The sequence below is a fragment of the Oreochromis niloticus genome, linkage group LG10 (assembly GCF_001858045.2).
Source record: "Oreochromis niloticus isolate F11D_XX linkage group LG10, O_niloticus_UMD_NMBU, whole genome shotgun sequence".
Taxonomy (NCBI): Eukaryota; Metazoa; Chordata; class Actinopteri; order Cichliformes; family Cichlidae; genus Oreochromis; species Oreochromis niloticus.
The window spans coordinates 1,511,806-1,528,902 of NC_031975.2; the positions used below are offsets into that span (position 1 = coordinate 1,511,806).

At 42.1% G+C, this 17,097-nt stretch overlaps 1 protein-coding gene across 1 annotated transcript in view; it reads left to right on the forward strand.

The window, feature by feature from the left end:
* Nucleotides 1–1,400: 1,400 nt before the first annotated feature.
* Nucleotides 1,401–17,097, forward strand: part of med13a (mediator complex subunit 13a) — a 66,849-nt gene continuing 51,152 nt past the window's right edge. Inside the window, 2 exon segments of the mRNA XM_005463013.4 lie at nt 1,401–2,046; nt 8,582–8,816. Of these exon segments, the coding sequence (XP_005463070.2) occupies nt 1,981–2,046; nt 8,582–8,816 (301 nt within the window). The 5' untranslated portion in view covers nt 1,401–1,980.

A 17,097-nucleotide genomic window follows, 5' to 3' on the forward strand; every position in this document is an offset into this window, starting at 1 on the left:
GTTGGTGGTACTCAAATGCAACTCTTACTCTTATTTGGAAGGTAAATATTTAATAACCACACTGCGGTTCAGTATTTTGGGCCCTTGCATATCTCAGATGTCACCCCCTGAACCCTATCAGGGCTCCCTGTCAGATGGTGTGATGATTAGAGACGTGGTCATTGACTAGAAGGGCTGATTCAGGCCCCTGAGGCTACAAGCATCCGTCCTGATAAGGCATCTTTGATCAACCTGTTGGCTTGTTTATGTGGCTGCTCTCAGCCATTTGCAAAACAAAGAAATAACAGAATGGTTCAAATTGTCAGCGTTTTCCTAATCAAATGGGACCAGTTAAGGTGGATTGATTGCTACTAATAATGACACAAAACATTTAGAAGTGTATTAATATTATCATATTATTATACTGCCATGAATTTATGTGTTTATCATTCCCTGAAACAATCTCTAATCAGCAAAGATCTGCATGTTATGAAGTGTGATCAGGTGCTGACACACGTGAATACTGACTCGGTGTCAAATTCACTACAAACGCTGTATTTGCTTGGATCTAACGGGTTCTCTTATATTTCAAATCTGATGAAACACCCTACAGTGTAACTTTACTCTCTCTTTGGTTTTTAATGTGTATAAACAAACAGCATCCTTACCGACACATTTTAGGAAGACTGTGTGGAACATCCTCTGCTATATTGCAACGGCATCAACAGCGATCTTTATCTCATTTATCCATGAGTTGAACTTTTGCTTCTTAAATGTCTTTCACGTGTTGCATTCCTGCAGTTCAGCGCCTTATAAATATGAGATTTGACTGCTTTCATTTCGTCGCTTGAGCTACACAATGTTTAACTACGGTGAAATTGACGCATTTGCTTTGAATAAAGTAAAAACAAAAGAGGCATCAATTCTTTTTGGTCGTGCATTTCAATTGCAAGTGCAACATCACATGCGCTAGGTGGTGCACTGTGTAAGTGAGCAAGTTTATAGGGTTTGATCATTAGTAACAAAATCTGTTGCTCAGTAGCGCCACTTGCGCTGGCCCAGCGGCAATACCTATCAGTCTTGTGTTATTACAGCCCTCATGACCACGACAGTGTCAAATCAGCGGCACTAAAATCGAAAGTCATTGTCGTGACTTTCAAAGTAAGACGCCCAAGAGCGGTAAAAAAAATTTGCAGGCTCTCTTTTGACATGTTGCATGTAAAAAAAGCAAATGCGTTATTTTGATGAATAAATATAAATCAAATATGCAATGATTATAGTGTTCAATATCTTTTTCATCACCACGTGTTTATGATATTATTTCAATTGTGAAGAGGAATAATTGCATGCTTTTATTTTTCCGGAAGTGCACCTTACTGTCTGACGCGTGTCTGCACGTGGACGAGTAACTTGCCAAAGATTTGACCACGAATGAGCCAATAGGCTGTGGAAGGCAGAGTTGTCCCTGTGGCCGCCATTAAAGAAAGGAATCCATGAATTCAAATGGAAACCAACAGGAACCGAGGCTGAAATAATGATCGAAATAATCGTTAAAATATAGGCCGGTGCCAGAATTCGAGAGGTTGCTACAGGATGTGTTTCGATTTTAGGCTAAATTTTGTGATGGAGGAGTGAGACAGGACGTTTTTATTTTTTTAAGCGGAGACCGTTTTAGGGCTAAGGGGGAGGGGGAGAGTTGCTTCTTTGCTCTCCTTTTCTTTTTGTTTTATGAACATTTTTCGCTTCCTTGAACGCGTTTTTACTGTGTGCTTTTGACATGTCGACTTAAAGACCACGCTGTCTTTTTTTATCCGCTTTTATCTCCGGTGGGAGGAAACTGTAATCGGAAGGTTGTTGAATTAACTATCCTCCAGCCAAATGTTAGAAAAAAATATTTCTCGCTGATTAAGCCTGTACATCTTAGAAAACACCGATCCGCATTTTTTTTTTAATTTCCCGGGAAGTGAAACGATGGAGAGTTGGATTTCGCAGTGAAGAAGAATGAGTTCTTGTTTTGTACCAAACGGGGCCAGCTTGGAGGATTGCCATTCCAATCTATTCTGTCTGGTAAGAGATTTAAAACTAAAGGAAAGCAGCCATTTTTAACTAGCTGAACGGGGGCTAAGCTAACGCTAGCCACAGAGGCATCAGTTGATAGCAGCTTAGCTAGGCTTATGGCCCTGTCGAAGCTGACATCGTTTTAGGACAACAAGGTGTCCCACTTTGCTAATATTACCGCGTACGCTTGTTTTTTAGTAAGTTTGCCCCCCAGGTGTGACCGCTTGCCTATTATAATCTTCTTTCCATTACATTTCCGTTTCCCAGTTCACAAACAACACACTTGAGGTTAACGCCAGTGGCTTGCAAAGCTTCATTTACTTTATGTCATAAGACACACACACATGCACATACAGAGCAACATATAGTCTTGTTAGCACGGAAATAAATGTCGTGCATTTTACTGCCAGAGGCAGGACCGTGCTGCTCAGAGTGGAGTTGTAGCACTTTCTCTCCTTTCGCCTCAACACCTTGTTTATTATTAACTTGCTGCCTCGCTCTCGTTGCATTTCCACTGTGTTTTATCGAGTGTTGACCCGTAAACCAAACATTTCATGGACTTCAGTTTGTGGCGTTTAGTCAGAGTCTGACGCTGTGGTGCCTTTGAGTACTATTTTCTCTCCCGTGTGTGTGTGTGTGTGGCACTGACAACTCCTGGATGAAAGAATGTCATTGCCCAACTTGCAGAGCCTGTCGATAGAAACACGCCCCTTAATAAGTCTTGTCTCGAAAGCTCTTTCCTTTTAACAGGCATGTTACTGATATTACCGCCACAGTTGTCTGTCTGCAACCACTTATGTATTATGTCATCATCTTGTTTATTGGTGAATTTAATCTCCTTGGACCTCATTTTCTAGTATTCACACCAACTAGAGCACAGGCCCCAGGCTGATTATATAATCTGTGGCATTCATCCCTGGGCACTACAACACCCGGGGAAGCTACACACCTCAGCTACACCTAACTTTCTACACCTACCACCATCATCAGCATCTTGCCAGTTGTGGCTAGTTGGCATCACCCTAAATAGTTGTGGTTGTGCTTCTAGCCGCTCAAAGCTCCCCAGTATTCTTTTAAATCCCGTGCACTAAGAGCCAATGGTGTGGTCTACAGTCTTAGCCACAGCAGCAAATGTAAAGGTGCTGCTTGAGCAGAGCGTCTCTGGGATAATCGGGAACACTGTCTGAATGTGTTTGTTGTTGCAGTTAATTGGCTTGTCAGCAGGCTTAACTCCAGTTTCACTTGTAGGTTAGCCGAGGAGCACAATGTGCTCGTCTTCAACGGCAGGAAATTGTTAATGTGATTGTCAAGTGCTGAAATGCACCCTTTAGAAAAAGGAGACTTCTCCTATAGATTAAATGACATAGAACCACTCTGTGGTGCAGTAGCAAAGCTGCAAAGTGCATAGATTGTGACTCAGTTTGTTAATGTTATTATTAGAATTATTATATTATTACATGAAAACGTTAAACAAGAAGTGAGACTACAAGTGCATCACAAGTAATTCTGACACAGAATCTAGCATAATAATAGTTGAGTGAAATATTACACTGTTCTTACCGCAAATTGACACAGCTTCCAAGCTGTCCGCCCCCTAAAGGTAACGTTTCACTGCAGAAAATCCCCACTCTCTCGGTACTACTCTGTTGGGTCGATTGTGTGTGCTGAACTCATAATTACAATGTTTACGACAGCACTTGAAGGCAGCGTTGGCTACAGTATACAGGCGAGATAGAGGCTGGTAGTTGTGGTGCTGTGCCTGTCTGGCTGACATTTTCCTGCACACTGAGACTAAGCATAACACCACTGCTGTTATGACTCACTTACTGAACAGACTCCACTTTGTGGTTTTATGGTGAAAGAATGCGAAGACTTTGTGGTAGTCTCTCCCCCCCGTTCATTTTTCCGTGGATACTCTCCTCTGGAGTATGATACTACTTGTTGCATGCTGCTTTTTTTTTTTTTTTTTTTCTTCTTGGCATATTTAAAGTGGGCTTACTTGGAATAACTTGGAGTGTAAGGTAAATTTATCTGTTCCTCCACTATGAAACACAATTGTGGCTGCCTTGTTGTGAAATTTATAGTTGGAGCTGCGATACATTTATGAGCTGGAGAAGGCTGTAAACTCTAAAGAACCACTTGGCAGAGATCTTCCTTTCAGCGATGTGCATCAGTTGAAACTGATTGAGTTTTTGCATTCTCCTGAACTCGAAATGCAAACTCACACTTGGTAGTTTCAGGTTTGTTTCCTGACAGGGTTAACGGTGGGAGAGGGGCAACAGGCAGGAAGAGGGACTTGCTATAAAAGGAGCATATGTGGTATGATTAGTGAAGCTTCACCTGTTGCTTGTCTCTTATCTTGAAAGGCATCTGCTCGAACACAGTGTTCCCATACCAAGAACCAGAACTCTTAAGTTGCTGGAGGGAAGGTGAGCAGCTGGCAAGAGCAGGGGTCATAACCTCCCCTGAGCACGCATCACCTCAGGCAAACTTCCTGCCTGTATCCACTGGCTTTTTGGCCTCAGCTTCCCTCGTAATGCAGCAGTGTGATTTTTCTGGTTTGGCATATGAAAGACAAAACTTCTCGTGACCCACATTGCTTACGCTGCTGGGACATCTGTATAAGCTGCTGCTCACATACCTGAGCATTTACTGAGACACAGACGAGTGCCTGAAATTTTCAAGGCACACTCGTGCACACAGCCTGGAGAGCATGAATGTTGGAAGGAAATACAGATATCCTTGGCATCCCCCGTTCTTTTTTTTTTTCTTCTTTTTTTGCGCACACACAAGCTGCAACTAATTTATTTTGAAAGCACAGACAGAACAATTGCAGAAGGCGCATTTATCCTTGATAGGGCAGTCCGCCTGTTGGATATTGTTAATGGGGAGCAAAGTACTGACGTGTCCGGCCTTCAGTCTCTTGCCTCTTGAAGCTCAGGAGAATCTAAGGACAAAGGGAAATATGTGGTACAGTTTGATTTAGTACACTGTCACATGTGTTTTGTGTCAGGTTAAAGACTGTTATGACAGCTAAAAAAAAGCAGGGAAACAAACTGTAAGCAGGCTGACTGAAGTTGTCTACATTTGAACTACACGAGTTGCAAATGTAATTTAACACCAGTGTAATTCCTAAATGATGTAGCCAACTGTGCATCTGTGCACCCTGAGAGATTACTTGTTTAAGAAACAGGTTGTATAAAAGCCTTTCAGATGTTGTTTAAAGGTTGTGTGCAACTTAAATGACAGAACGTCGCTGGCCAGCAGCGCTGCCGAGAACTTTATCAAATCGTCTCTGTGTGCGTGTGATAATCTATAAATGCAAAGATGGACTTTTAGCATTTGGTGTTGTGTTGTTTGAAGAATTAGAATTTACATCAACACATTTTTCATTCGTCTTCATTGAGTCCATCCGTTATGAATCAGCAGTAGAAATATTTGGCTTACTTCCCGTGTAAACAAAGCAGATTCTGCTTGACATCTTGCAGGAGGAGACTGGTTTTTATTACTAAGTGGCTTGAGACATCTTCTTATCCGATTCTTCCCAGTAAGCTTAGCGGGTACAGATGTGTCGATAAAATAGAGCTGCTTTTTGTGGTCTTTGCTTGGCAAACCTATTGTCAGTGGAATAGACCAGATGAACTCCCCCTCTGCACGTCTTGTCGGTACAGTATTTACCAGAGTAGCTCGGTCGATGTGTTGTTAGGGTTCAAGTCAAAATTTTTCATTTATTTCTTTTGTGTAAGAAAATGTGTCCACGGACAGATATGAACCCATAACAAAAATGTTAAACATTTGCTAAGGGTTCACTTAACATGTTGCATAAGTTGTCCTACACTGTGGACAAGCTTCATAAAACTCAGTCTGCTGTATTCAAGCAGCCACCGTAGTTTTTGACTAACAGCATTTCACTGTTGAACCGATTCACCATATTTTCACCTTTTAGATAAGGATGAGACTGTGATAACATTGACAGTCCTGCTAAGTTGTTGCATTGTGTAACAGGGATCATTTATTGCAAAGTAAATAAAAGAATAGACGAGGCTGTGGCAGTTTGATAAAGTTTCTGTTAATCATAAAGTCACATATCGAGGTTTGGAAGTGTCAGATTTAAAAAAAAAAAAAAAAAAAAACACACACTAAGGCAGGCTGTTACTTTTTCACTGAAACAATTTGTGTGTGTGCTGTTTTTAAGGTTTATTATTCTAAGTTGTAATTTGATTGCATACTGCACATTAACTGCAGTATAAGAAAGTGTGTAACAAACAGCTGATGCCTGCAACTGCAGAGTAAGATGAAAATGTTCTGTTTCATTCATTCAAGCACAGAAGAAGCATTACTCAGTGTTTTAGCAGTGGCTTTGGCAATAGTAGGTAAATCTCAGAGCCACACTGAATGTGGAGAGTTAACCAACTGTTTAATCTTCTCTGCTGATCTGTCTTTATGCATTTAAGTGCAACACGGTATAGTTAAGCCTCTTTTTTTTTTTTAAGGAACTTGTCAGAAATACATTTTCACTTAATTGACTAAATATTAATGATCTTTATTGTTTTATTAGAGATTACAATCGCTTAATTGCCTGTGAATGTAATACTTACGTGAAAGAAGAGAGTAGGAAGTGATTAGATAGAAGAGCCCTGTAGCCACTATGTAAATTCAGGGAAGGCTTTTTATTGCTTGCTTGCTTAAGATAACTCGGCAATAGCAAAATGTCAAGGTAATGCTTATTCCAGTTGTATTTGCAGTGTTTCTCCATAGAAGGCTCGACAGTTATCTAAAAAAATATCACAGGAACTATTTCAGATGGTGCAAGTATCTGGAAAAGATAATTGCCAATATCCCAAGAAACTTGTCTGACTAACGGCTGATGTCTTGCGACCGACTTTATTCCTTGCAGCACATAATCACTTCTAAATGTGTGAAACCAATATGGATGAGTGTGAGAGGCCTGTAATAAAATCTGTAGTGCACTCAAGACCAAAACCTTTTATATGGTGAAATGCACAATGCCATTGGGGACAGGCCATGGTCAGTAAGCTGATGAGGGCTGTTCACTTGCTAATTGCCTATCTGTACTGCCTATGATCTGGTTTCACAGTTAACCGTTGTCTTTGCCCTCCCTTTGCATTGTGTGCACAGATGTTTCCGAGCGAGGTGCAGGTGTAAAGAAGCGCTTCTCGCACTCCAGCAGGAAGGAGCAGCCTAACTGCTGCAGCTCTGTTACACACAGTTGTACACAGACCCATTTATGCTGTTTAAATCTTGGAGTTTGTCCTCAGCATGTGCAGCTGCTTTGAATTCCCCAGGAGTCTGGTTGTGCATCAGAGACCATGGTGTTTTGATCATACACATGACTATAAAGCAACCTTGGGCTTTTTTGTGTTTGACTCTCGGTTTAGTGGTCGAGCTTGTCTGTTTTTGAACAAGCAGCCAGGCTGTTTGTTGCATGCTGTATCATATAGCGAGCGTTTACAGGATTCATACTTAAACTGATATTTTTTTAATTATTCTTTTCTGCTTGTGGGTGTAAATAATCATGGTGTCTTGATCTCCTAACTTCTTGTTGTGATCCAACTCGGCTCCAGCTGACACAACACAATGCCTCCCTGTCCCAGCTAACGCCATAATGCTAACGCCACTGCTTGACCACAACCGCTGGTAATCACTTGCTCTGGCTCAGCACCTTTGCACTTGAATTAGGACGTTCCTTGAACTGTAATGGATTAATTGGTTGAATATACAGACAGACAGCTTGCCAACTTGGCCAGAATGAAATGAAACTAAATGGCAGGAAGATGAACAGTCTGTGTTGTCGAAGATTACTTAAAATGATGTGCCCCTAAGGGGGGGTGTGTGTGTGTGTGTGGGGGTGTGTGTGTGTTTTATGGTAGTTAGCACGTGTGCGTTTGTTTAGGTAGACATGGGTAGTCAGTCAGCGCTTGGGTGATAAGCTGCAGTGCCAGCCAGCATCAGAGCGTAATGTTCCTGTTTTAACACTTAATAACCCCACCAGTGATTTACTGCCTATGAGGCTTTTTCCTGTGTGTTTTGTTCTCTTTATAAAAGCCAGACAGTGTTTATAGAAAGCCCCCCACCCCAAACACACACACACACACACACACACACACACACACACACACACACACACACACACACACGGTACTCACCAATAATGAGGATTAAGCTGGTGAGACCACATTTACCAGCATTAGTTTTTTCCTTTGAGTGTTCCCAACATGTCTTTCATGATCACTTTGAAAGCAGCTGGAACATTAAGTACAAGATCTTTTACAGAAACAGTCGAATGTCCCACTTTGTTTGCGGCTGTAGCGAAATGTTTTCTCCTTCCCAGTCTCGACAGCATGGGGTGTTGTCAGGATAGTTAGGGGGTGAAATGCCCCATAAAAGAGGATTAATACTTACTCTTAACACTCTGCTCAGCACATGTTTCCTCAGAGGTGCTGAGTGGGTCCTAAAGCAGCGACTCTGCACACTAACAGTTTCTTTTTCCCCTCTCCCCCCCCTCTTCTCTCTTGTCTTGCAGGCTGACTTGACAGGGATCAAATGGAAGAGGTTTGTGTGGCAGGGTCCCACCTCTGCACCAATCCTCTTCCCGGTGACGGAGGAGGACCCCATCCTATGCAGCTTCAGTCGCTGCCTGAAGGCTGATATACTAAGCGTGTGGAGGAGATGCCAGCAGCAGGGTCGGAGGGAGCTTTGGCTCTTCTGGTGGGGTGACGACCCAAACTTTGCTGATCTCATCCACAATGAGCTTGCAGGTGGGAACTCTTTTGCATACACAGAAGTGCCATTCATTTGAATAAATAGTAATGCATGTTACATTTACTGTTTAGGTGCATTGCATTTCTGCAGCTTCCCCTCTCTATGAAGGTTGGAGTCAGTTATAGAATAATAGCCAGATTAGTAACAGAGTTCAGAGGAACACGCCGCATTTTTATAAAGAGATGCCCCTTACTGTTTAAGAGCAGTTCATTTACACTACTGCAGAAAGATGAACAGATAGTGTGGCAAGTTGTTTGGGTTTTTTTTGTTTTTTTTTTTTTTAGATTGAGTACAAGTGGAATGTTTTTTGTTTTTTTTTATTTTGTCAGAGAAATGACTCTGACAAAAAAGCTATTGTAGGAATATGAAATTCTACTTCTGCTGCCTCTGTTAGACTGAGCCAAGGTTACATAGCTAAATGAGTAATGGCTGTAAAAGATAGCAGAAAGTGTCGAGGACTCGCAGCTTGTGTAAAAGAAGCACTTGAACATGCATCACCCTATCAAGAAACGTTATTGGTTGTACAATGAAAAATGATACAGATGTCACTGCTTGATTGTCAGGTAGGCACAGGGGAGGTACGCTGAAATTGCGAGCCTCAGGCAAGTGTCGCTATCTGTGTAATCCAACACCTCCATAGTGCCCCCACCCTTCGCCCTTCTCTGACTGATAACCCAGCCAGCCAGACTGGTAGTGCCAACATCTGCAGGGCTAACTCCCTCTCCCTGGAGACACTGGGCATCATGCTGTGTTATTATTACCCATGTGCTTAAAACAGGGTTAACCTGTCTGAGTGGTCCCTGGGCTGCGGCTAAGGAATCAGCAGCTTGCCTTTTGGCTCAAACAAGCAAGTTGGAAGTCACATGTCACCGTTTTGCACAGGGTTAACAAAAAAGGAAGAAGGTATAAGAAGCAGAGCAGGGGCAGCCATGCAGAAATGAGGGAAATGCACCCCCACCCCTGACCCCCTGCTCTGCTTCTTATTTAACTTTTTTTTTTTTAGTAATAGTAAAATTACTGGTGGAAGATGGGAAAATGCCATCTTTATGCATGCTCTCTGCCATGTAGATTGCAGTTTGGAGTCTGAGCTAAATACAGCCTGTCTGTGACCCTCCCCTTATTATGGGACATTGTGCCTGAAGTAGCCTCAAAATGGGAGCTGAAGGCTGCGATGGGCAGCACGTTTAACTCTTAGCGGGTCCTCGTAGTAACCCAAAGTGTTCTGATGTAGGGTGCTACATTTCAAAAGGCTGTGTTTCGAAATTGCTGGAGTCACTGCTGTGTTCTTACACTGGCTTTGGGCAGATTAAACATATTTAGTGTTTCAGGAGATGGATATTAGGTAATCAAATATTGTTTAGAAAACCTGGAGTGGTATTTTTCCTTCCAGGTATTTTAACACCAAAACGATGAATCATGTTTTTGCAGTACTCTTGGCAGCTCCTCTTTTAGGTGTGGTGTTATTTGAATTTTTAATTAACCTCCATTGTGCCTTTTCCTCTTGGGACTGATCTTGACGCAGACAGTCTTTTGCACCTCTGACTTTGGGTCTTTTCATGGGACTAGGCCTGTGACAGCTCTGTACCATTAATGCCAGTGCTGAGCGTGTGAGCACTCGCAGCAGTATTCTCCTGAACAACAACTGTCGCCACTCAGACAAAACCGCCTCATTGGCACTGGTATAGGAGGAGAAGTGGAAACCAGAGGCAAAGAGCGCGTTCCGTTTAAAGTCGGAAATTGGAATCTCCCGAGTTCTCAGTCAGAATTTACAACTGGAACACCTGATCAAGTCGTGCTTCCTAATGGGAAAGTCAGAGAAGCCACATGAACTCTGAATTAAGAGTCCCAGATGGCAGCAGTGCATGTTAACATTAGTGAAATTGTAAAATCTGTACCTTTGCTGCTGTTTATGTCTGACTGGTTAATTAAGACACACAGAGCACTAACCAGCCTCTCTCCATCAGTGTGCTGCAGTAGTGTTGTACTGCCAGCATGAATGGCTGAAAATTGCTGCGCATCTGTCTTAAAGCAGGAAAACTTCTCAGTTCCCAGATTACAGGTTTTATTCACTTCAGCTGGCAACAGAAAGTCAATTGAATGTTAATAAAGTAGAAAATGATCATCCTGAACACCAGGACTGAAAATCAGAGCTCGACCTGAGTGTGGGTCTCTGGCCGGGTGTCCCAGAGGAAGCAGGGTGATGAATGAACACTTGCTTGTGTTTGTGGACTCTTCTGGGTACCCTCCCTGTTGAGGTGCGAATTGACAGATACCCGCTGGCATCGGCAGGGCAAGTCCAACCTGTGCACTCAACTGGAATGTCACAACTGTTGTCGCCTTTTAAGCACCACACACTCTTTGTTGCTGTTGTCGTTCTCTTTTCTTTGGGTCCTGGCATCTTGGGAATTTGAAAAAGCTTTATTTTCTTTTTGTTTTTTTTCCCAGCCTCTTTTTTGTCTTTAGTGCAATGTTGGCGGTAAACATGAAAATCCGCTCGTCCTTTCATTTCAGCAGCTGAAATGGCGTTTGCTCATTCCCCCACACCCTCCTTTCCACCCTCATTAGATTAGCAGCCTGTGAAAGTCTTTTAATTTTGAGCAAGTGCCATTTCTGTATACCAGTGTGCCAGTAATCCCTTCTCTCCAGGGAGATGAGGGGAGAAGGAGTGAGCCAGAGAGATGGGAGTAGTGAAGGGCGGAAAACTTAAGGGATGTTTTAACGTCAGACTCTTAATCACCATTGAAGGAATGTAAGGGGAACAAACCACCAAGCCCCTTTTCCACACTGTTGGACAACCCGCGTTGCTTGCACTTACACAACGAGAACTGGGTTACTATAGGCATGTATTCTTATGCAAATGCAGTGCTCTCTTCATCGTCTTCTCCCCCTCAAAAGCTGGTGGAGTCTCCTGACCAGGGGCATCCAGAGCGAAAGATAAATGCCTGCCTTTTCCTCCTCTCAAAGACCCACTGATCTTTCTTCTTTTTCTTCTTTTTTTTTCTGTTTTGCATAGAAATTAGGGAGTGGATGTCTGTCTGCGAGGGTAATTGCTCCATTGCACATTTGTCCTCAGTCTCCACTAGCTCGCTCAGGTCCTTTTTCTCTGCAAACTAAGTCCCACCGAGACTTCTGCTGCCGGCAGCCTGACACCACGTTTCTCTGGGGTGATTCCAAGTTCAGTGTTCCCCCAGCTGGACGTGACCGTAGAGTTGGTGGAGCTGCACACATATATCAGATTTTACATTTTTACATTTCCATGTTAAGTTTAAACTGGAAAAAAATGGAGACAAAAATTCAGAAGATTTTTTTTTTTTTTTTTTTTTAAAGAGTAACTGAATGGTTAAGTATAACTTCAGTGTTGCTGTATTATAATAGCTAATGTCTGCCTCCGAGTCGACAGATTTCAAATTGAAATGATCTGTTTCTGCTGTCCAGAACGGATTATCAGCGGTCCCTCTCTGCTTCGGTCATTGGTGGCCCCACATCTATTCATTACTGGGTGCTGGGTTAGATCTCTTGAAGAGAGGAAAGACGAAGGGGGAGGGGAGGCGGAGAGGTTGCATTTACAATGCCCACCTCCTCCGTCAGTTTGATGATGAACACACTGAGACGTGTTCAGCGATGGAGTGAAGAAAAGTGCGATTTAGCAGCACTCTGTGGGCTTGTTTTTGCACTGATCATCTAACAGTTGTTTTGTTTTTTTGCTGTTACGCTGTAATGTGTTTCTAGCTTTGCCAAACTTTCGGAGGATTTTCTGTTGTTGTCGTCTGATGACTTTTCTCTGTGTTTGAATCAAGGATGAAATCAAAACAAGCCTGCTTTGCACCTCAGGGCAGAATCTCCAGTTCCAAAGGGCATATTTCAGTAGTCAGTGAGGGGTCTGTTAGCTGAAAGTTTCACTTTCTTACAGCCCCCCCCGTGAAGATCTCTCGACTGCGTATTTATTGAACTGCCCTCAGATCTGTGAGAGGTGCTCTGTTTGAAGCGCTTCCCACAGGATACAGATGCATGTTGACAATATTCACAAAATTCAGATATTAAGACTTGTTTGAATTGCACTCCCTCATTATTTAAGTACCACTGATTCTTGACTCACCATTGTGAGTTTAAAGGTTGCCTCTGCTGTTAATTTTTTGTAGCCACATTTAAGTGAACAGCATTAATTATGGCCATTTTTTTTTTTTCATAGGTAAATTAAATGTGGGATACACGACATATCACCATAAGACTTCATAATCTAAAATGATATTCTTTGAGATTAAATTACGAATGAGTCCAAACAGATGCTGTTGGTTACTGACTTGTGATTGGTTTAAAGCAGGGCTTACCCTTTTGAAATTGCTCTGAGCTGATTTATTCTTTGTGTGGTATGCTGATGCATTGCATGTGGAGCCTATAAGTGGCTTTTTGCAATCTGAATTAGACAGATGTGTTTATAAAAGCAACACTTTTATTAGATTCAGTAAATTTCCATTACATTAAGCTCAGTCCCTCATCATTTTTTCCTTCCATTTGCCTGGTTTGAAAGACGTGGTTGAGACTTGTGTCTGTCTTTATCTCCCTAACATTTGTTTCTTGGAACGATGAAACCCTGGGATCATATGCGTACGTAGCAGAGTCATAGTCCTAGCACAAAAAATGACGAGCCATCCGTTATGTGAGCGTCTGACTCTGCGGTCTAAGATTGTAACGGCATATTTTCTCACTTGGATAGTAACAGAAGTGATGACATGCAACAAGACTTGTGATACAGATTCAGTCCCACGATGATGTAAGGCCAATTGTAAATGCTGTAGCCCAGTGGATGCCCCAGGCAAGGATTCAGAAAGGAGAAACGCCACTCACTCTTTTAGAATTTCCAAAAATTATTGAGGCAGACAGCCCGTGAAAGTCAGACTGAATTTTGAAATCTCCATGCTTTAGCTGTAAACATGAACAAAGACTCCACAGAAGCTTTGAAGTGGAGAGTGGTTGGCGTACAATTTAGAAAGGAAACTGTTTCTTTTTCTTTTTTCTTTTTTTTTGGATTGTTTGATTGAAAGTTAATGTCCTACAGATACTGTAAAAGTTGCATTTTGTATCTAATGATGCTATAAAAGGATGTTTAATGGAAATACTTTTTGATTGCTACCAAACACTTCTGCCCACACATGCGGTAGATTTGTTGAGCTATACGCTGGGGATGTATAGTGGAGATTATTAGTTACACTTGGTTAACCCTAATTTGGGCTTTTTGGCCCCCTCTTCCTTTAGAGGTGGTTCTAAACTCGAGTGTGTAATGCAGAGATTGATGAATAGATAAACCCAGAGCAGGTCTTACGGAGAAAAAGTGGGAGAGGCCGACGGCTTTTTGTGCTTGGGGATCAATTTTCCAGGGCTAATCTCCTGCCTGTGAACCACCCTCCGCTTTCCTCTTTTCCTCCTGCTCCATCTCCCTCGGCCGCTCTCTCTGATGGATCTCCTTTGGCTGGCATGGCACAGGGACTCGGCCATGCATGCAGCTCTGGCCCATGGGTGCACTCTTCCCTCACTTCTCTCTCAATCCCTCTTTTCCCTCTCTGTTCAAGAAATATTCATTAATTAGTAATGGAGACTTTACAGAGCACTGCTGGTTCTCTCTTTCCTTGCAGATAAGGATGAATAGAAGGAGAAAGTGGAAAGAGAGGAGAGAACCTTTTGGCCAGACTTGGTAGAATACCCCTGAGCACAGTTGATCACAAGACATTAATCTCGCTGTTTAATGACTGACTGCTGCTCTAATTGCTTATATACACAGCTGAACATATGTGGGGGTGGGAGTGGGGCCTGTAAAATTATATAAATAAATACCTTTGAGATTGTCTAATGCGCAGCACATTTTGGTGCTTTTTGGTTTACCGCTAGTTCACCGGTTACTCTTGTTGCATCATAGTAAGGAGGTCTGTGGTTCAAAAATAGGCCAGGCCTCACTCTTTTTTTCACCCTTCAGTTATAATTGGTAGGTTAAATAGAAGCGTGCTCTCTATAGGGACAAAGGATGAACTTAAAACTTTTCACTATGTTTAAATCGTGTCAGTAACATGAGACTGATCTCAGTTAATCTCAAGTGCAAATGAAACAAATTGGATAAACATCAAAGAATGTGAAATGTTCATATTTAACCTTTAACCCTGTCAGGACAGGCGTTGCAGATTTGCAACAGTTAAAAACTAACAACCTGATTACTCCACATACATATTTTATGAGTTTTTTTTACTCAGAAGTACCACTGCAGGACTTGGTTGTGCATTAGCAACAAAAAACTTAATTTGAGCCTGAGAGGGTTAAAGCTGGCAGAACGTTTCAACCTTCTGTTTGCTTCAACTCACAATGTCCTTCTCTGTTTTAGTAAACACAGAGGACACACCTCATCATCTGTGATGGCCGAGTTTCTGCTTGTCATTAATTTATATTTCCTCTGCAACAGTTAAAGCTCTTTCCAAAAGCCTTGACAGTCTCTGGCAGGTTACACTGAGCTGACCTAACATTTTTAGTGCTTTTTATATCTGACAGACTTGATATAAATGGATTGCTAGCATAGCAACATTAAGAAAAAAAAAAGAGAGAGACTTTTAATCTCCTACATCAGCCTAAGAGTGATGGAGAATCTTCAAGTGTATAGATGTTAATAGGCCTCGGACAGTTTGGCTCGTGGGGCAGAAAACTTTGCACCGAGCAGTTCGGCCCTTGTGTTCCAGCTTTTTTCGGTCAGCTTGTGTTTCTTTTCTATAGAAGTAGATGTGAGTATGCCTGATACTGATGAGCTGCTGTGCTTCTGCCTAAGAGCTTTTATAAAGGTCAACTCATCTGGGTCTGCTGCACAGGAGGCAGAGACATGAAAGTGTCCTAACCATCAGCTGAGCCCATAAATCTTTGTCTAAATGAGGCCACTCATCTTTCACCCCCATGTGCTGACCACCGCCCACCATGCACCACATGTGCGCTCGTTGATCTGCCAGAAAGCTGGAATTTTGGACAAGTGCACATTTATCATGGTTTGGGAAATATTTTGAATATTTTTATTTATTTTCAGAGTAATTTCCAGTCAAAGATGCCAAACATTTTTCAGATGGGAGGATTTATGCTTAACTTTGTGTCCTCTAAAGTGAAGCTGATTATCTTTGTGTTTGAGACTATTGGGCTGATGTGAAAACGAACAAATCGGTTAAATAAATGTCGTTCATACACACTGAGGGATATTTTTATAAATAGTGATTAGTCTGTTAATTGAGAAAATATTATTGTTTGTTCCATCTGATGTTTGCTGTTTTTGTTTATGGAGCAGTTCTCTATGTTCTGCAGCTCGTCACCTTGACTGTGACCTTTGCACGGTGTGAAGTGGATGGATGTTAAGTTACTTCAAGTGTCACTTTACGCTCTTACATAGTCTCACCCACTTCTTTTAAATTAAAGGTGTGCTATTTGCATATAATTTGTCATCTATTGGGAGTAAAAAGTGGTTACCTCATAAGCCGCTGTGTTTTTTTAGATACTTGATGTGGATTAATGTTAATGAGAGCTGAGGCTTCTGTTCTTGCTTTTGTCCCAAAGAAGGCTAATGGGTGTCGCTCAGGGACCCAGGACGACACGTACAGAAAGGAAAACAAACACATTTGGGGATTTGTTTAAGTGTTTTTGAAATGATTTAGTATTAATCTCCCCCTGTTGTTCTGATAGGTTGTGGCACTGCAGAGGTATATTTCATGCTCTTCTCTGCCCTGGTAGAGCCCAAGGTTGGAAGTTTGGTTTCCTTCCTTTCTTTTTTGTTTTTAAATGTGATTGGCTCTTTTGGTTTAGAGAGACAGACTGGTAGATTTTGACCAGAAAGTTTTTGTGTCTGTCTGTCTGAAGTATATTGCAGCGGGCATTGCATGATGAGCACGAGGTCGTTAAAAACACTCGAAGCAAACCAGATGTCTGTTTAAGAGCTACTTGGCGCTGCAGGGAAGGGACAGGCGACGGGGAGGAGAACGTACGGGGCAAATGTGGGTCTTGGCAGAGAAAAGCAAATGGGATAACCATGGCGGTCTGATGTAAAAGTAGGTGTAGGGAAGGTTTTTGCCAGTTTTACAGAGGAGGGCTGAAATGGGACTGGAGGTTTAAGCACTTACTTTGATGGTTTTTTTGCGATTTTTCCGTCTTTTGAACGTTATCGGTCTCAATGATCTGTCTCTCGAATCCTTGAATTTGGCCTAAATCCTATTTTGTTTTTTCCCCCTCATGTCCTTTCTTTTAATCTGCCATCAGTGCCTCAGTTAG